The sequence below is a fragment of the Equus asinus genome, chromosome 12 (assembly GCF_041296235.1).
Source record: "Equus asinus isolate D_3611 breed Donkey chromosome 12, EquAss-T2T_v2, whole genome shotgun sequence".
Taxonomy (NCBI): domain Eukaryota; kingdom Metazoa; phylum Chordata; class Mammalia; order Perissodactyla; family Equidae; genus Equus; species Equus asinus.
This window is the reverse complement of record NC_091801.1, coordinates 46,729,847-46,751,224: the sequence shown is the minus strand read 5'-3', so window position 1 is coordinate 46,751,224 and position 21,378 is coordinate 46,729,847. Positions and strand designations below refer to the sequence as shown.

Sequence of the window (21,378 nt, the reverse complement as noted above, 5' to 3'; positions counted from 1 at the left end):
TATCTCCTCCCTTCATTGTTTTCTCCTTTCCCATCTACCAGTAATTATAACCTCCGCAGCATTCTTTCCACAGTTAGGGCTGGAAAATAAGCATCTTGCTCCAAAGATAAAAAGCACCCAGTCCCACAGCAGATCTTTAGCTGATTTCAGCAAATTTAAAGTCCAGCACAGCTTGAGCAACAGGGCTGCTGCTTGGCTGGTGTCACTCCTACCCCCCACCTCTCACAACTGTCTTCATTCTTAAAGCATAATTGGAGTATTTACTACTCTACCATGTAAACTTAAGATATTTATTTGTAATTCTTTCTCAAATATGTATATTATTTGTGTTTTTTGTTTTCTTTTTCAGCCTCATTGACAGTTATTTCAGTAAAAGCCGTCTCAGGCATGATCACTTTTTCTGTGACGGATAAAATGCAACTGACTTATCCCATCTTCTATGTCATGTTTATCGTCATGATAGCATCTTGTGTTTTCCAAGTCAAGTAAGTTAGCTTCTGCATTCTCACTAATCTTTCGGCATTCCTGTGCTTCTCTGAGCATTAATCTTTATTGGCTTCAGATGATAATTAAAATTAGATGCAACTGATTTCTAAGGGTGAAGGGTGTACAGCTTATGCTCAGCCAACATGCCTTGCTTTATCCTTCGCATGCAATAATCAGTTTTCACTAAGCTTTGCCTTCACGTCTGTGAGTTCTGAAGTAAAGCCGTAATCCAACTAAGTGCACTTTGATACTTTCCTGATGCTCTTCTGCTTGTAATTAATATCCATTGTACACAGGTTGTCATTAGCAATAAATCAAAGGGGCAGGTCCACATCCAGGATTTCATTCTAAATATAGGAAATACATGAACCCTTCACCTTCATTTCTTAGCTCATGCTCATTAATTGCCCAGGGATGGACAAAACCAGACATTTGGCCGGGAGGGAAATCCTTTCCCCAGAACTTTACATCTTTGGCCAGAATTTTCTTTGTACCCATGGGATTGGGAATGATTGTTTTATGTTTCTCTTGGGGCCTAATAGTGGTGACATGGAACATTTTTAATTTCTGCTCTTCTCTCCCCCTACCTCCATCTGCTCCAATCACTTCCCCTCCATTTAGCATCATGATTATGCCTCTGCCTGCTAGGCTTTCTTGAGTCAACCAGAAAGTTTTCTGTTTACCCCAAAACGCTTTACAAAAGCACCATCCCCGTGCCAGCTAGGAAATTAGAGCCCAAACTCTGGAAGAGAGTGGTTCCTTCCATAGGTACTAGAGGTAAAGTCTAGTTGTTATGGGTTGGATATAAGCCCTGTTATAAGGAGCATGAAGAATTACTGGAGAAACCCCGTGTTTTGTCACTGTTTCATTTGTCATTTCCTTGTAAGACTGAGTGTGTTTCTAATACTTCAGTCTTGCTATTTTTTTAATCTCTCTTTCTTCTGAATTAACCAGTACTACTATATCTTTTGGAATTTGGTGATTAGCATCATTATCTTTAAACTGTGCTTTATGAATTTAAAAGGCAGACTCAACTGAAGGTAAACTGCATTCCTATCACCCTTGTTTTAGTCCCTGCATCTTACACACTAGAACTATGAGACACGCTAGACTATAGAACTGTGCTTCTCATCCCTGGCTGCCCATTAAAATTACCTGAGGAGGTTTATTTGTACACATATAAATACATATATGTATACATGCACATATACACACATACGTGTATACATATGTGTACACACACGCACAAGTGCACCTGGACTCTGCCCACATTGTTTTTCCAACTGCTCTGGAATAGGACCTAAGGCATTTGTGCTTTCTAAAAGCGCCCAGGTGATGTCAGTGCAATGCACTGCTTTAGAGAAAGGTCTAGTCCCTGATGGGGCAGCACAACACAGTTGTGGGAACCTGAATCACGTTGGTGGCCAAAGTGAGAAGCTGAGCTCCCGCATGTGCTGTGCAGCTGGAGTACTGAGCGTTGTTTTTGAAACATTAAACATTCCTTTACTTCTCCATCTTCTTTCTTGGCACGTGGCATGTCAGTGGATAGCTATACTATTCCCCAGATATGATATTTAACAGATTCTAGGGCCTATCCTAATGAATCAGCCCCAGTGTGATACTGGTCCAGCAGCTTGAATCGCTTCCAACTCAAACTTATGTGGCCTCAGAATATGATTAATTGCTTTTCATTGTTACTGTTGTTGGTTTAAACAGACCATAAAACCTGACATCTGATCTCATACATCAGATGCGTATAAGCTATGACTGCTGATTGGAAATGCCCTTTTACTGCACTTCCTTTCTCTTTGTAGTTGTAGTTAAAGAACATGCATTTCTTGAAGTTATTGTTAACTTATTTCTGAGCGTCTCTTAAAGCCAGAGCTTCAGTAAGTGCCTTCTGCTCTAGGTTCCTGAATCAAGCCATGAAGCTCTATAATACGACAACGGTGGTGCCAGTTAACCATATTTTCTTTACAACCAGTGCCATTATTGCAGGTGAGTTTTGGTGTTCCATACTTAGGTGATTCTACCCCCACAACAAGCGTAAATGAAGTTTCTTTCAGAGTAAATGAGAAAATCAAGGAACTTTTAGGTTATAAGGAGCCGTGTAGCCCACATCCTCCTAGCCTCCCCCTAGTGTCTGAATTTCCTCTGTAGCATCCTTTAGGACAGGTTATTCTACTTTGTTTGAGTGCTCCCCAGTGCTCTCTACCTCCTGAGATCGCTCAGCCCCGTTTTGAATCACTCTAATTATTTAGAGAGCTCTAATTATTAGAAAATATTTCCTTATATTGGAGTGGAAATTAGCCTCCCGATGAATTTAAGACACTCATGTTAGTTCTGTTTTCTGGGTCCTCCTCCTTGCCAGCCCCCCTGATAATCAAAGCCGCTGAAGTGTCCTCTTGTGTCTTGTCTCTGGGCCAAACAACCCCAGGTCTATTACTAACTCTTCCTTCCCTGCCCCGCTCCCCTTAATCAGAGAGTGGGGCCCAGACTGAATCCAGTGCTCCAGGGATGGCCAGGCAGATGAGAACAGAAACTATTACTTTTGCTGTTCTGACCTCTATTTTTCTGCTGTTGCAGTTCTTTTATTTTTATTTTTACTACATCAGATACAATAATGTTTTTTTAAAAAAAGCATAAATTTGAAACTTGGTCCAAACGAAAACACTAGATTCAGATATATCACTCCTAAGTTTGGTACTGGCATGCCCTAGTTCACTGGTTTATTGGATGTATTTGCTACTTTCTCATGTTGGGAGTTCATTTCCCAGCGCAAAGTTTATATATTTTTCAGGTAATTAGGGATTATCTGTTTCCTAATTGGCACATCTTTTTAATTTCATGGCAAACAATGTGACTGCCAGTGGCAGTTTTTAAAAGTAATCAATTCATTTTCTGTTTCCCAAAGTTGAGCCTTAGTTTTAAAGAAAAAGATTATATCCCAAGACGTCGAATTTTTTTTTAGCATTTTATGCTTGTTGACAAAAGAAAGTAAGAAAAGACTGTACATCTGTGTGCCCTAGAATTATTGGAAAAGGAAAAGAACAAAGCCAAAAGGAGTTCTAGGCATGACATACAGCCTAATAGTTAATATTAACATGCTAAAGATGTGTAAAAATGTACTTCCCCAGAAAGGAAAGTTTTATAGGAGGACCAGTAGGGCTAGGGCTGAGTAATGGATGAATGTGGGAGACTGAAGCTTTCCAGGAGTAATATCAGTTCATCTGATGTTACTGCAGTGTGGAAGGGAGGTGAAGCTTCTTGACTAATCTCTCCTCTTTACCTTCATCAAAAAGTATAGCTTAAAATTAAAATCAAACACCATATTTTGCCTACTAAATTAGGAAAGTTTTTGTCTTGTTCTTTTTATTGCAATAAGCAGTGCCGACAAGGCTGCAGTATCACGGGCACTCTCATGGAACTGGGTAGCATGGTACCACCCTCCTGGAACTGAGTTTCATAGTTTTTATCAAAAGCCTTAAAAATGTTTTTAATCTTTGATTCTACAACTCAGCAACAACAAAAAAATAACCCAATTTAAAAATAGGCAAAGGACCTGAATAGACATTTCTCTAAAGAATATGTACAAATGACCGATAAGCACATGAAAAAATGCTCAACATCACCATTCATTAGGGAAATGCAAATCAAAACAAGGAGATAGCACCTTACACCCATTAGGATGGCCCCTAGCAAAAAATAGTAGATAAGTGTTGACAAGGATGTGGAAAAATTGGAACCCTTGTGCACTGTTGATGGGAATGTAAAATGAGGTAGCCACTATGGAAAACATTATGGCAGTTCCTCAAAAAAATTAAATGTAGAATTAACATATGATCCAGCAATTCCACTTCTGTGTAGATGCCCAAAAGAATTGAAAGCAGAACTTGAACATATATTTGTACACCTAGGTTCATAGCAGCATTATTCACAATAGCCAAAAGGTGGAAGCAACCCAGTGTCCATTAGCATATGAATGGATAAAGAGAATGTGGTATATACATACAATGAAATATTATTCAGCCTTAAAAAGGAAGGAAATTCTGACACATACTATAATGTAGATGAACCTTGAGGACATTATGCTAAGTGAAATAAGCCCCTCACAAAAAAGACAAGTACTGTATGATTCTACTTATAGGAGGTATCTGGAGTACTCAAACTTACAGAAATAGAAAGCAGAATGGTGGTTACTAGGGGTTAAGGGGAAGAAGAAATGGGGAGTCATTTAATGGGTATAGAGTTTCAGTTTTGCAAGATGAAAATGTTCTGGAGGTTGGTTGCACAATAATGGGAATATACTTAACACGACTGACCTTTAAACTTAAAAATGGTTAGGATAGTAAATTTTATGTTATGTGTATTTTACTACAATTCTAAAAAAGAAAATGTTTAAACCAGAAGTTCTACTTCAAGTGACAATAACAAAAAATCCTAAGATACTTGGAAAAATATGTACAAAGAAGTTTATTTCTACTTTACGAAAGCAAAAAAACTTCAGAACAAATTAAAATGCCCTAAGAGAAATGACTGTCATAGTGCATCAGCTTAGAATAACATGAAAACATTAAAATGTTTACAAGGAAGTGTGTAATAACATGGAAAAATGCTTCAGAAATGTTTATTCATTTGACAAATATTCGTTAGAACTGGACATGGCTTCTTCCTGAAAGAAGCTTGTTCTCTAGGTGAGGAGACGGACTTCAGACTGAGAAAGCTCCTTGAGTACAGGCCTCTGTCTTGTTCATCATGGTATCTGTAGCACCTAGAACAGGGGCTGCATAGGACTCTTAATAAATATTTGTCGACTGACTAGCAAGGCTAACATCACACACACAAAAATTTAATTCCAAGTAATATATAATTTAAAGATATCTTGTTTAATAAAAACTCTATGAAGGCTTTGGGACCTTAGACCAAGAAGAAATTATTGAGACCAAGAAGAGGAGAACAACAAGGAGAGAAGAAAAGCTCATCAGAGTGTCACATCCATGTTTTCCTTCACCCAAAAAGGAAGACCAGAAGAAGGGGATGGGAGAGGGGGTTGGCAGTGAGAAGTGGAGCTGGGATAGCACATCAGTTGCTACAGTGTCCCCCAGTGCCTGAGTGAGCATGTGGCCGGACCAGCAGACCACAGGGCATTTGCAAGAACGACAGCACAGGCAGTAGCTGACCTGAAGTTCACACGCTATGTCAAAGGCCCCGGAATCCATCCAGACTCTTAGGCCAGGCTTGGTGACCCCTGGCCTAAAACTGTAGGTGGGAAATATGGCTAGAGTTTTGTTTTCTTGCGTGTTCCAGTGCGACAAATCCTGGACTGGATAAGAAATTTCTATTTGCAAAAGTTATGCCAATTTTGTTGGTTTTATATTAATGATACATTATGTAAAGTCTACAAATCTATGTTCTTTTTGGAATCATTGAAAATATAAGTATGGCATGCAAATATCTTTAAATTACTGAATGTGCCTTTCTAATACTTAGAAAAAATAATATATTAACATAATTTGAAAAGCAATGTGTAGCTATTGTAAATATCTTACCCTGAACTTCATTTTGTCTTCTATTCCTGTTATAGGTATCATATTTTACCAGGAATTCCTTGGGGCAGCTTTTCTCACTATATTTATATATCTTTTTGGGTGAGTAACTGTCTCAGAGGTAGGGGATGTGAAATCCTGTTACTTTTATGTAGGTTTTTTGGCATTGTATGTGAGGCGTAGAAAATTGGAAAATAATATAAGAAACATGAGTTTCCTGAGCTCCTAAAAGAAACATATTTTTCAACGTAACGCCCCACACAGGGCTGTGCCTCTGACTTTGTGATTTAGGTATTTCTCTGAGGGTTCTGAAACATTGGGGAGTTTTCAGTTCCGGGCAGTCAAGATGAATCCACTGGCCCTGGTAGCTGCTCCCTGACCTTTTTGGACTTTATGAGATGTACCTCGCCCTTGGAAACCCCTAGTTATATCTCAATCAGGGAAGCATGGATGCTTCTGGGATCATCTAGAATAAAGGCCAATGCTGATCCCCGGCTTTGGACCTAATAATATCAGCTTGGTAGCATCCCTTTCTTGTGTCTTGTGCCCAGAATTAACCCTTCCTGGAGATTTGGTGAGTATACTTGCCGACATTCTTGCAAACAGAGAGCAGAACTTTGACAGAGTATTGCCAGTGTATAGGATTTTCCATTGGTTCCAACTGGCACTCCGTTCATGCTTTGCTGCTTCTTCATCTTGTATTGTGCATGACCACTGTTATGCAAACTTGAGCCCACACTGGTTTCAGCATAGAAAACTATCTATCTTGAAAATTCAATTTCATAATGTATTTGGGCAAAGCTAACTTTCTGGGGTCTGGAAACTATGACTATTCTTATGGCCAAGGACAACTAAATTTCTTAGAAAATTAAGAATAAATTATTTTTTTGCTTGTGTTGCGTGCCAGTAATGGGTCTGGGCATGCATGGATAGAAAATGAGACATAGTGTATACCCAAAGGGTTTAGAGCCTGAATTAGCCTCCAGATGCTAAAAACCTGGGGCAGAGATTTATTGGAAGCTGCCCAGGTCTTGGTTCTGGGGACAAATATTATTGGCTGCAGCAATTAAGACAAGTTCTAGGCAGCTTACCATGAGAAACAGGAAGAAGAAAACCAATGGAATTTATGTCATCATGTAGAATATGGAGCCCAGTTATTTAATACCATGAGTTTTTTCAGTGTTCTTGCGTTCTTTAATTAATATTTTTCTTACAGGTGTTTTCTGTCATTCCTTGGTGTGTTTTTGGTCACAAGAAATCGAGAAAAAGAACATCTGCCACAGTCTTACATTGATTTTGGAAATATTCCTGGTAAAATTGTATATTCTTTAATTTATAATAGAAAATTTTATCCTAATAAATTAATAATTGCTGGTATTATTTGGGGTGTTAATATAAAATATAATTCTTATCCTCAAAAAATGTGCATTTAATGATGAAAGCAGAGGTGATGTTTTAACTGTAAATGTTAATAATCATTTATTTGAATGACAGTTTTGCACAAAACTCTGGGGATATAAAAGAACTGACCCTGTTTTCTTGATTTGAGTGATGTTGCAAATTTCCTTTTCAAGTTTCTTTAAATGGAAAAAAGGCAGAGAAAGAAGCAGGGAATGGCTACCAGCAGCAGACCCCCTGCCGCTTGGAGAGCACTTGAGGGAACATGTAAGGACAGAAGGGTAGGCTGCCAAGGAACATCCTTCCTGGGGAAGACTGAGGTGGCCTGTGCACTGTGGGGCCAAGAGTGACATTCTTCATGGTCACCTGAACATGAATGGCTTCTTCCCCTCCCCCCATCTCATTCGTCCTGATCAGTTTAACATACATCATCTCTCCAATTCCCCACTCTCACTGAGAAATAACTCGCGTTAGTCACGTAGACAAGAGAAGCAATGTCCAGAACAAAGAAAGCAGTCTACTGTGTCCTCACCTCCTCCGCTGCCCACCCATGCCCAACAATCTCCAGCTTTGCTGGGGATTTGGGGTGACCTATAGTTTTCTAGACAAGAATAGTGATGTTCTCACAGCTTCCTCCACCATGGTTTTTGAACCAAGCCTTTGAAGCAAAAGCCATTAAAGCCTCAACCCTATGACTGAGAAAATAGGGCCCTATGAATTCTGTGTTCTCATTCCCATTTGAGACATCTTCAACTAAGAGCGTTCAATGCAAGAAGTGGCATTCATGAAAAAAGTGTGCGTTATAAATGACTTGTATGGTTAGAGGTTCTTTAGTAGGAAAGAAAGTTTGCTTGTTTTTAATTCTATTTTTCATTTCACAAAGTGCCATACATTGGATCGGTAACAGCTTTCAAAGCCACTATGAAAGCCATTGTTTTTCTAGGTTGTTATATGTGTTAGACTAAACACAGAAAAGGAGACAGAACACTGCGGAGAAAGGTTCGGAGATGAGCGAAGGCTTCATGTTAACCTCCTGACTGATTCAACCTGATTTCTGTGCCCAGCAAAGTAGACCCTGTGGGATGGGGAGATGGCTCTCTCACGTGGACAGCACATGACCACATATCAAGGGATGTGGAGTTCGATGGGCCTTTTCTTCCTTGAGGTTTATCTCTGCTGTTTAGAGGGTGACCACATAGTATAAAAAAAGGTACTAAAATGTGGCCTAGATTGAAGGGAAATTATTAAGACTTATTCTTCTATAAGAGCTCAAAAGATTTTTTATGATTATTATCTCCACAGGGAAACAAATGTTGGACAAAATACAACCAGATTCAAATGGCTTATCCTATGGAACTTTGCCTGATGGAAGTGACTCAACAAAGAGCCAAAGTGGAGAGAAGAAAGAGGTCTAAAATGCAGAGGGGGATGGCTGTTGGCCTGTTATTCGATACCACCTTTTTAAAAAATTGCACATGTTCAATTTGTGTCAGCAGCTATTTTATGCTGACATGTGCTCGCGTTAGTTTCAGTCATTTACCCCACCTCCATTTCTATGGACAATCAGGGCCTTCCTAAGCTTTGACAGTCTAATGTTTTCATGGAATATAATTTGAAGTGTTCCCCACACCCCAGACATCTCCCTGGTGATCATGTAACTGGCTAGATCTTAATTAGAGCCTGGCTCCCCAGGCAGGAATGTCACACAAAAATGTGCGTTCACGATTTGGCTAGAGAACACGTAGGTTGCTTTTCCCACACAGCTTGTAGTATCAGTTGCTTTGCTTTAAAAAGAAACACTTTAGCCCCACAACCTCACTCCTGAACCAAAGGTTTGAGAGCATTCATTTTTCCTAAATTAGAATGGTGAATCATCTCTTCAGAAAACTAGTCCTATTTGAACCATCCTTTGAAAATATTAGAATTTTAAAGAATGGCCTTCCTTGATAGAGTATACCAAAACTAAAAAACCTTGGCTGGTGGACTTTTTAAGCTTAAGAAAGGAAAAACTTAAGAATGAGGACCAATTTCTTTTAATAAAAATATCGAATGATAATGTCTTCTTTAGCTGTATGATCCATTATGCTTTAATTGAAAGTGAAGAAAAACCTCATATCCTATGCTTTTATTTGTTTAGATATTATAATTTATCACATGGGTTTATATGTTTTAATTCTCAGCACATGTCAAGAATCATATTTGAATTCTTAGTGATATTTTCAGTAACACACCATTTCTTCTTCAAGTCATTATTTCAAGATTTGTACATTCTTCTAGGTAAAAGGACCATTATGATTAAAGAACTGGATTTCAGGCATTTAAATCTGTAGATGCAGAACACAGCCAGGTGGTCCAACTTGAGTCTAGGGAGGAAGCCCAGTGCTCCTGTACCCTGAATGGCTTTTCTGCTGCCATTAGTCACAAATCTACTAAGATACAGGCAGAGTCCATAATCATGTCTGTTACTTATGATCTACTTAATATTTAAATGAGAAGAAAAGAGCTAGCCTTCATTGTAACCAACATCAAATAATAAGCCCTATCCTTAATGACATTTCAGAACTTTCAGATCACTCCCAACATGTCAGCCCAATAATATTTCAGCCAGTTGTCTTGCATTTGTGTGGTTGTTTAACTCAGAGCTGTTGAGACTGTCATCCTAACTGCTTTGGGTCTTTTTATTCTGTTCTTTGTCATAACCTGCACTCCTAACCGGACCAACCAAACCTGGCCATAAGGTGAGATTTGAATTCATCACCAGTCTTTGAATAATAACCTGGAGCCCATGTCTGGCTTTTAAACTCCTGGTAACAATTCTTGCCATTGTGGAAAGTGTCCCATTAATTCAAATAAAACAGTCATATAATTTACAGCATGTTTTACTGAATTGGTCCAACATGTTGGCACTGGAAGGCTCAGCTAAGAAATGTGTCTGATGTCTTAAACTACAGATTTCTGGTGACTCTTAAAACTAGTTTCAAAGATTTGGAAAATAATTAGACAGAAGAGTTTTACTTGAAGTAGGACTACATTTATAGCTACAGCACGTGGTTTTGAGTATTGTATAATTTTGCACAGACATAAGCATAGTGCCAGCACTTTAGTGGTCGCCAACATTTGCGTCTTTTAAAAGTTTTGAGAAATGACATTGATTATGCACATTTAAGCAATCCAGCGATACTTTCGAAGTCCAGATAACAAATAAAATATATTCAGACTTAATTTTACTTTCCATATTGCTGCTCCAAAGTAAGGTGAATAGGAGTTTTAGTTGTACTGGCTTGTAAAGATTGTTTAAATTACACAGTGCAGGGCAACAACCAAAGCCAACCCATTCCTTCTCTTGGCATTGTGAGTTGGGTACCTTTAGCCAACATTTGGCTCATCTGACTGTTTGTCTAGACTAGGGGTCTGCAAATTTTTCCTGTAAAGACACAGAGAGTAAGTATTTTGGGGTTTGTTGGCCATACATAGTCTGTCGCAGCTACTCAACTCTGCCATTGTAGCATGAAAGCAACCATAGACAATATGTAAATGTATGAGCATGTCTGTGTGCCAGCAAAACTTTATTTATGAAAACAGGTGGTCAATCCATGGGTTGTAGTTTGCCAACCCTTGGTCTAGACTCCTCTGCCCTTGCTACTCAGCTTCTTTCTTGTTTCTTGGGCATTCAAGAGTTTAAAAAGTGATACTTCATAGTTCATGACAAACTAGTTACTATGGGAGTGTGGAACCATATTTTGATATTTCCATTAGGATCTTGTTGCTTACATAAGATACAAATGGAAGCAAAGAGTTCATTATTGGTGCCTAAGTTTCTCTCTCGGAGGCAGTGATTCTTTTTTGAGTACCACTGACTATATTGGAAGAGCCTCTCCAATCCCACACTCCAAGTTGATAATAGCTTCAGAAATGAGTAGTCATTACTTCTCATGTAGTAGATTAAAGCAGAAGTCTTTACTATCTGGTTGTTTTCAGTTTAAATGTTTGCTTGCCCGATAATGATAATACTTTCATTACCAGAATCACTTGGAAAAAAATACAATAAAAAATTTCTCAAATATTGACTCAATGTACTTTTCAACCCCTCATTCCACACCCGTAAGCTCCTGGAGATTCTATTTTGTGGCAGAGAAAGGGAAAAGACAGATTTCATAGATTAGTGCAATTTTAGTGCTATTGAAGAGTAATGGTGATAATGTGCAAGTTTGGCTCCAAAAGAAGCAGGTGCAATGGTGGACATGACTCAAATGGATAGAAACATTGAGCCAAATTCCTGAAGCCAAGAACTCTCTTTATGCTCCTTGTTTCCAAGCACATGGCTCATCCAGGAAGGGTGGCTGTGTATGCTCGGCCACATTGAAGGCTGCTTCATGCTGCCAATTTAATAGTGATATTATGGACAGAAATGTAGCAGTTACTAAAATGAACTTTCTCAACACCCTTCCAGACTGCTCTACTTAAATTCTGTGGCTGGTTATAGAAGCAATCTTCAAATTGGGCATCTGCAAACCTAATGCACGTGTCTGGCACCAGTGAATATGAGTGCCCTAGTGAGGTTGCTAGATAAACACCACACATTTTGAACTTTTAGAACTAGGTTTCAGAATTGAACCCAATATGATTGTGTGGAGAATTTAAAAGCTGCTTCTAATCGTTAGACTCATCAACAGTCTGGCACTTATTATGGCCATCTTGAAGTAAAAAAATAAAATTCCACACATACATGGTTTCCCTGCAAATATAGACCAGTCTTGGGCTATTAAACATAGTGTTTTAGCAATTGTGGTAAATGCAGGGAAGAGCCTTCCCACCCAGGAATTCTTGAGTCTGTCCCCTTTCTCACCAGCCTCAGGGTACCACACAACATGCTGTCCTGTGCCAGGAGAGCAAATCAGTTACAGGAGCTGCGGCCCATCCAAAGAAATACTTTTTTTTTACTAGAAAGAGAGGAAACTCCTCCTTCAGTGTCAGTCCTTATTGACAGTTATGATTCCCAACCACAATGTAAAAGAGAAATATCAATCCCAATATCAAATAAATGTGGTGTTTCAGGGTGAACCCAGCTGGGCCAGATGCAGCCAAGAGTTTCACAGAGTTCCAGGCAAGATGCAAGATAGTCTCTGTGTTCCAGGAAGGAATCTCCTTCCCAGGGAGCTGGCAAGTGTGTAACTGAGAAGGAGCCCATCCGTCCCTGATGGGACCAGCATGCATGGACCAAAGCCACTTTGCACATTTGAGCTGCTGCTATCCAGACACGAGCTAATCCTTCCAGTGCGCACGCATCCTGCTTTTGGAGCCTTTTCCTTCATGGTTCTAATTTGAAAACCAACCTCAGCAATTTTCTGAGGCTTGGGCTCTACTCCTTCCATCCGAAGCACCTCACCTAAACCTTCTAAACACGAACAAGGAAATGAATCCACTCAAGAACTCTTGATCCAGGGACTCAAAGTTTGAGTTGTTTGCCTCATTATAGACTACAAAGCCAATTACCGCATGCCTCAAACTTAGCAAATATTCATTAATTCACTCAAACGTAATTGATCACATGCTATTTTCAATGTAGTGTGTTTAAAGTTATTAGGAATATAATAACAAATTAGACATGAAGACCAGCTCTTCAGGAACTTACTGTCTGGTCAGAGAAACAACAAATTTCATTGATTGAGCCCTTCCCACATGCCAGGCACTGTGCTAAGGCTTTCACTGAGGCTACTCATTTCATCCTCACAGTTTCTCTACCAGGGAGCTCATTAGCCCTACCTTACAGATTAAAAGCCAGGGCAAGAGGTAGGGCGGGGACTAGGGTAAGGAAGAGGGGCGTCTAGGGCACAAAATGTAAGGAAGCTCATGGAAATCTCACTCTTGGGGTGATGGAAGGGCTGACCCTACACTTGCAGGGCCCTGAAAGTGAGTGCTTCCTTAAATTTTGTGCTCTAGGTACCTCACTGTGTCCTGGCAATAGCAAGAGGTGTTAAGTGACTTGACCAGTGCCATTCAACTGGCAAGTGGCAGAGCTGGGATTTGAACCCAGAGCATATAACTCTGCAACCCACATTTTTCCCAGTAGTATGAAAATATCTACACTGCACAATAGAACTTCAAAAGTGCCTTAGGAGACTTGAATAAAGGGCATGGGAGCCCAGAGGGGAGAGATGTCACTTTTGGCTAGGGGATAGTCTTCAAAGGAATTGGGGATTGTAGCAGACTGAATGATGGCTCCCCAAAAGATAGGTCCACCTACTAAGCCCTTGAACCCATAAATGTGAACTTATTTGCAAAAAGGGTCTTTGCAGATGTAATTAAGGATCTTGAGATGATAGCATCCTGGACTACCTGGGTGACTCCTAAATGCAATGACAATTGTCCTTGTAAGAGACAGAAGAGGAAAAGACATGAACACACAGAGGAGAAGACCACATGAAGACAAAGACTGAGATCAGAGTCATGAAGCCACAAGCTAAGGAAAGCATGGAGCATCTCGAAACTGGAAGAGGCAAGGAAAGGTTCTGCCCTGCAGCCTTTGGAGGAAGCACAGCCCTGCTGACACCTTGCTTTCAGGCTTCTGGCCTCCAGAATTGTGAGAGAACAAATTTCTGTTGTCTTAAGCCACCAAGTTTGTGGTAATTTGTTGTGGCAGCCCTAGAAAATGAATACAGGTATTGAGTTGGTCTTTGAAGGAATCTGGACATAGGAGGAAGCCCATGAGCAAAATAGAAGCTGAATCGCTCAGAGTAAGCTTGGGAAATGTCTGTAATGTGGCGTAATATGAAAGGATGATAGGACAAGAAAGGCAGGTTAGAAGGCCTTGAGTGACCAGCTCTGATACAGACTCAAGAGTTTGGGTTTGATTTGGGAGGTAAATGATGGCATTAACTTAATTGCTAGGGGTACAGGGTGGACCTAAGGACATAATCAAAAACTCACCTATCAGAATTTAATGACATTTCCCCTTTATCTTTTCTAGTCATTCACTGTCAATATTAGATGGCATAATAAACATTCAAGCAATAATGATTGAATTCAATGTTTGTGGCATATCACATCCTACCAGAAATGACCAAGTGTAGCAAGGTCATAGGCTGGACAGTGACCACTGAGATGGCCTCAGGCAGGAAATCTATGCCCAGAGAAGGATGCACTAGGCCAACCAGAGCCACACTCTCCAGAACGTGAATTGGGAAACGTGGAGAGAGTCAAGGAGTTAGGAGTGGGGGCTGAAACTGGATGGCTTCCTAGAGAGCTGTGAATGTACAAGGGGACAGCTATGGGCCACAAGCAAGTATTAGTAAGTAAACTGAAGTTACAGAGAAAAAGGAATCATGACAGAAAAAGAGCTAAGAGCCAAATCTGTTGGCAGAGGAAGGGGAAGTAAGCAGATCCTGCAAGAGAAGCAGACACTCGGAGAGGGACTGACCAGGACAGCTGCTGTGACTCAGATGCCCAGGTGTGGAGCTCACCTCCCCAGCTCACGGGCATGCCTACAGTGACAGCCAAGCCCTTCTCCAGCTGGCTGGGGAGACTATCTGTTTCTGGCCACCAGAAGAGCCTGGTTTCTCCTGGGGTTCATTGGGTTTCCAAAAGATATTAGTTAAATGGGGCCACTAGGACATGAAGGGAAAGGATGAGCCCATTTGAGAAATGCTTCATGAAAAACACGAGGCTGTTCTTTTGAGAATTCAAATTATAGTGCAGAACCGTTCAATAGAGTCCATAACCGACAGTGGACAGTCTTTAGAAAGGAAACAGAAGAAGGTGGACCCAAGAAAATGACCAGAAGTCCCTGGTAGAGCCTAGGCTTAATATTAATGAACATCGTAACCTCGTTCTTTTGTAAAGGTGTAATCCTCATATGTGGTAATTTAAGGACCGCCGAGACATCTGCTGAGTGAGAGAGGGGAGGAAGAAGGGAGTGCTGAGGGGGACAGGAGACTTAATGTGAACACTTTCCAATGCAGAGAGAAAGGTCAGCGACCCCCAGTCACACAGATAGAAGAAACTCCAGAGCACTCAACAGAAAAAGGGCCATTTAAACACTTCTTTCCTCGACTCACCATTCACCAGGGAATGCAGATCTGAGCAGGTGGGCCTTAGAGCAAACCAAGCGATGCACAACCACCCCCTCACCCCCACATCCCCACTGCCACTGCTCCGGCTCTCACTGCCCCCCTAGGCCAAGCTGGGAATTCCTAGTGCCAAGTTTGCGCTGCCTTCAGGAATGCTTTGGGCATCCCTATGGACCCTGTCTGCCATGGCCACCTTCTCCCTTAGGTGTGGAGGTCTCCTGCTGTCAGGCAGGAGACTGAAGTCCTGGGTGTGAACACGGACATCCTCTTTCTCAGCTGCTGATGGGAAAGCAGCCTTCTGCGGAGGAGCACAGAAATCTGTCCCAGGGCACAGGCATCTCCTCACTCGCCGTCACGCAGGCCTTCTCTAAGGCAAACCACCTGCTCCTGCCCAGGCGAGGCCCAGCCTTCCTAGGTCTCTGCAGGGAAGAACCGGGTCCAAACAGCTGAGGAAAGACGGCCTTGGCACCGCCTCCTCTTCTACTTGTTGTTCACTAAGGAGTTCTGTGGAAGCCAGACTTATTTTCCACTGAAGCTAGGGAAAGTAAAGACAACACCAAATAAAAATAGATTCCTGGTGTTTCCTGTTTACACAGCACTGTTTCCCTCGGTACAGGCCAGGGGCTTCGATGGACATCTGGATAGAAAAACCCTCCAAAGAACACTGAAAAGTATGATTTCTTTCTTCCATGTTTCTACTTCCTTCCTTTTGTTGTGTGCAGGTTTATTTGCGGGGTCTGCTGGGTTAATCCCCAAATCTCCTTTCCCTAGTTCTGTTTAGAGGGACACAAATTGCCGGGCACTTGTCCTCCTCTGCTGACCCTGTCTTCCATTTATAAAGCAGAGTTCATTATTTCTGCCCACTGGGCCTCAGAGAGAAGATGTAGGAGAAAAGGTGGGTGACACAAACGTAAAAGGACCGTGGACAGAGGGGGCTGTGGCCTGGCACAAAGACTTCACATTCTTCTTCAGAATAATGTGCAGAGAGAACGGAGTCGACAGCAAAGGCCTGAGGTGACAAGATGGGAGAAGCTCGTCCAAACGGACGCGAGCAGAGGTGCCCCAGACATCAGGCGTAACAACACACATGTGACGTCATGTCCTGTCTTAAAACCACAGGGATGTCAAACGTGTCTGGGGAAGAGGTCTGACTGGTGAACCAGCCATTCTGAGGTGGGCCAGGGCTGACAGGTCTTTGCTGCAAATTGGTATTTGGCCCCTTCACACAGCTCGTTAGCTGAGCATGTTTTCTCCGTCCAAAAGCAATGAGCCCAGCCTCACTTTCCTGACTGATTTTTGCACCACAACAATAAAGTTAATAATGGAAAAAACATTTATCCCATGGCCAGGGACGCTCCGCAAGCAGAGCGCTGGGTCTACAGTCTATCAACAGAAATTGCTGAGGGCAAAGTGAAGCTTGTTAACTGATTTTTATGAATGATTGAAACAGCAAAGCAGATTTATTTAATTTCTATAATTTAAAAATTGACAATTACATAAATATCTTTCTAAAACCATCAGGATGAAAACCATCCTGTTCTTGAGAGGAAGACAAATGAAGCAAAGTTTTTAAAAAGCCAAACCAACATGCTACCGGAGGAGACGGTTATGGGCTGAAGTGTGTCCCCTTAAAAAGGTACATTGAAGTCCAGCCCCCACTGCCTCAGAATGTGACTTCATATGGAAATAGGGTCTTTATTAGAGGTAATCAAGTTAAAAATAAGGTCAATAGGGTGGGCCCTGATCCAATATGACTGGTGTCCTTATAAAAACGGGAAATTTGGATGCAAAGAGACACCACACAGAGAGAGGACGATGTGAAGACACAGGGAGAGGGCGGCCATGTAGAAGCCAAGGAGCGCCTGAGGCGCCAGGAGCCAGGAGGGAGCCCTGGAGCAGATCCCCCCTCGCAGCCCTCAGAAGGAGCCAACTCTGCCCACACCTTGATCTTGGACTTTTAGACTCCAGAACAGTGAGACAATAAATTTCTGGGTTTATGCCCCCTGGTTTGTAATAGTTTTTTACTGCAGACCTAGCAAACTTACACAGGGAATTCTGTGTCCTTTGACTCCCAGCATGAGACCCCCTGTGCTATGTTTGGGGACCCTCCATGGTATGAACCTTGCTTCAAGCAGAACCCCACCCACACTTCCACTATGAAGGCTGAAAAGGCAAGACTTCCTGGCCCCAACCCTTGGAAGCTGAAGCTCCCACCCAGAACATTGAGTCTGGAGCACTGGGCAATTTAAAATTTATTCTTTTGCCACCAGCAGTGGCGGCATCCAACATCCAGTCATAACAGTGCCAGTGACGCTACCCAACACATGCCAGAAGCATGACCTTGGCCACAGGTCCAGCCATTTGGTTTCACTTGGTTTGCGCCTCTTTTCCAAGCCAAACCTACAGTCTTCCCATTGATTCTGTGAGCCCCTCAACAAATAAATCAGTGCCAATCAACAGAAAGCTGAGCATGGCCACCGTGCCTTGACCAGCATTTGCAACCCCTGCTCGACCACTGCCCCTCAGACCTCTCACTCTCAGTATGTCCAAAGGCAAAGTCCTTTCTTTTCTTCTTTCCTCTTTTCTCCACCCCTGCCAGAAAACTACTTCTTTTAATGGTGTCACTATGCTCCCTAGGCCCAGGTTGGGCCTCAGAGCCATCTCTGACTCCTCTGTTGCCTGACAGCCAGTCACTCCACCATCACATGTACCCCTCTCCCCAGCATCCCAATCACACTTCCCCTTCTTCCCAGACCCCTGGCTACTGCTAGGCTTGTCTTAGGTCCTCCTTGTCTCCTGCCTGGAACACTGCCGGCTTCCCCACTAGTTTGCTCCATTGTCTCTGCTCCCTCAGATTCCCATGCACGCTGTGGGCTGAGGCGGGGGGAAGGATGGGTAGAGAAACACTCGATTCTGTCTCTACCTTCCCTACTTCACGCTTGCCCAGGCTGCATCTCCCGCCCTCATCCCCCTGCCAACCCTGCTCGTGGTTGGAATCTATCTGCCCTTCAAAGCCATCTCTAACACTTGAAGATTTTTATTATTTTGTCAGCAGATATGCTCCTTGCCACATTAGAATCCCTTCTACATTTTGGGGGGAGGTGGAGGGAGTGCAATTCTTATGTTATTCCACTTCAAGTTACAATCATCTGCATGCTCATCCGATTTTTGGTATTCAGATACAACTCTTTGTGGAACAGGAATTGCCCTGGACTTGTCTTCACCTCCACTGCCACCACCATCATCTTTCACTGGATTACCACGAAAGCCTTCCAACTGGTCATTCAGTAGAAAAGCCTAACTCAAACCACCTGAAGTGATCTGATCTCCACGACCTTTCTGCCCTGAAGGGCACCTCCTACATCCTCTCACTCCTCTCCAGCCTCACTGCCTCCTCCTTGTTCTTTGGACACACCAGGCACACTCTGACTCAGGACCTTTGCACATGCTATTCTCTCTGTCAGGCTAATTTCTGAAACTTCTCTAAATCTTTGTTCAAATGTCACCTTCTCAAGGAGGCCTACTCTACCCACCTTATTAATATTGCAAGCCACCCCACTTCCACCCAGCACTGTCAGTCCCCATTACCTCTTTCTCTCCATACTATGGCTCATCTCTTACAATACTGTATAATTTAGGGGCCGGCCCCATGGCTGAGTGGTTGAAGTTCCACGCATTCCACTTCAGCAGCCCTGGGTTCATGTGTTCAGATCCTCAGTGCGGACCTACTCCACTCATCAACCATGTTGTGGTAGTGTCCCATATACAAATTAGAGGAAGATTGGCACAGATGTTAGCTCAGGGCGAATCTTCCTCAAGCAAAAAAAGAGGAGATGTTAGCTCCAGGCAAATCACACATGCACAAAATAATACTGTATAATTTATGTATTTATTATGTTCATTGTTTACTGTCTGCCTCTCCACCCCCACTTGCCACAATGTGAGCTACTCAAGAACAGAGATCTCTGTCTGTTTGCTCACTGATGTATCCCATGTGCCTGGTACATGATAGATGCTTAATAAATATTTGTTACATAAATGAGTTTCTGCATCCTGCTTACACAGAGCTATGACAGTCACTAGGTTCCCAAATCATGCTCCTTCTTCTCTTTTAAGCATAACTGCCTGGTTGCTTGGCTGTTCTTCCCTGCGCTACCATGGAAACCAACAGCCCAGCGACAGGTTGCTTCTCATCAAGTCAAGGAACGTGCATCCGCCCCCCCCCCCCCCAGAACACCATGCCCTCCACAACCTGGGGACCGGATCCCCTGGCCAGTCAGCTGGAGGTATCCAGGATGCAAATGGCCCTGGGACCAGCACCTCTCCCAGCTCTGGCAGCCTCGGGATTTCCCCAGGAGGAGTCACCCCTGGATGAAGTATGCCCACACAGACCACACATTCTGTTCTCAGGAGATTCTCAAGTCCAAAAGTTCCCTTGCTTCCCTCCTGGCATCATTTTTTTTCTGTATCCCCAGGACTAGCAGGTATTTATGGAGTATCTACTATAGAGTATCTACTCTATGTATATTAGCTCCAAGCCTCACAACACCGCAGAGTGATTATACCCCAGTCACAGTTGAGGGAACTGGGGCTCAGGGAGACTAACCAGCCTTGCCTCCACTCACAGAGCAAGTCAGTGGCAGGCGGATTTGAATCCAGGCACCAAAGTGTGTAGCCTTTCCACATGCGGCCCTGCTCCTACCTTCTCTGTTCCCTGCACTCCTCCAGTGCAACCACCTCAGTGCCTGCAGAAGCGGGCAGAGGGCAAGTGGTGGGGGCAGAAATCACCGCATGTCGCACACACATGCACGCACAGCTCCACGTGGCCTGGGGAACGTTGTATCACCAGAGTAGATTATCATCGGAGCAGTGGCTGAGCTCTTCTGGAGGTTTTTAAAAAATAACAACAAATAAAAGATAATTCCTTCTCTCTGGAATGACGTAGGCATGGTCATGCCTACAACCAGAGATTAGCTGATCCCTAATGGTCCTGTTGAGCTTTATGACTATCATTACTGGACAGGCAGATTCGCTGCTTGGAGCATTATTAAATTTGTTTTTAATAACGTCGCCAATCCAGGACCAAACCCTGACCCGCTGCTGCAATAAAGGTTCGTTGTCACTGGAGAGAGAACACTGGGTCACAGAGGGCAGAGGCAGGCGAGTCGGGACAGCCTGTTTGTTCTCAAGGATGGGACTTTGTGAGTCATAGACCGGCTCCAGGAGGCGGGGCATCGGGAGGGGGCTAGTTTGAAGATTTATCTCAGACGAGGCCTGAGGAATAAAGATGACATGGCAAGGAGACCATGGGAGAGCCTCAAGGATAAAAGGCCAGGTTGAAAATTGCTTAGGAAAGGGACATGGAGCTCTGTCGTCATCAGCACACACACAAGACGCATAATGTGCAATCACAGGCACACAAAGAAAACACCGAACATGTCTAAGATTATCTGACAAAATCTGTCTCAGGCTACATCCAGAAGTGACAAAGCACCTATTATGTGACTCAGGCATTAAACATTAAATTGAGGTCCACCACAGGTAAAACCTCTGATAGGTGCTGAAGAAACAAGAAGGGTCTCCAGAGGAGACTGGGACCCAGTAGCCACTTCCCAGGAGCTGCAAACCAGTCATGGGGACATGAAATGTGACAAGAGGAGAAGAGTGGACAGGATCTCAGAGGACAGTAGTGCCAATGGGCAAGTGTGAGCATTTCAGGGCATTGGGCCAGCAGGCCCGGGCCCTCAGATATTGCTGGCGTTGACAGCACTCCTTACCACCCACCCACGCCAGAATCCAGGTCTTTTTGTATCAAAAAAAGGATGGAGATCATATTGGGCAAAGGAATGATGAGACTGAGCAGGGGAAGGTCCCAGCTCCTG

At 42.8% G+C, this 21,378-nt stretch overlaps 1 protein-coding gene across 2 annotated transcripts in view; it reads left to right on the top strand.

The window, feature by feature from the left end:
• NIPAL2 (NIPA like domain containing 2) overlaps positions 1-10,300 on the top strand; it is a 70,151-nt gene extending 59,851 nt beyond the window's left edge. For both annotated transcript variants that reach the window (XM_070481385.1, XM_014847779.3), the window contains 5 exons: positions 350-485; positions 2,396-2,484; positions 6,071-6,134; positions 7,249-7,343; positions 8,733-10,300. In XM_070481385.1, the coding sequence (XP_070337486.1) occupies positions 350-485; positions 2,396-2,484; positions 6,071-6,134; positions 7,249-7,343; positions 8,733-8,845 (497 nt within the window). In that variant the 3' untranslated portion in view covers positions 8,846-10,300. The remainder of the gene's footprint in view (positions 1-349; positions 486-2,395; positions 2,485-6,070; positions 6,135-7,248; positions 7,344-8,732) is intronic.
• The last annotated feature ends 11,078 nt before the right edge of the window (positions 10,301-21,378 follow it).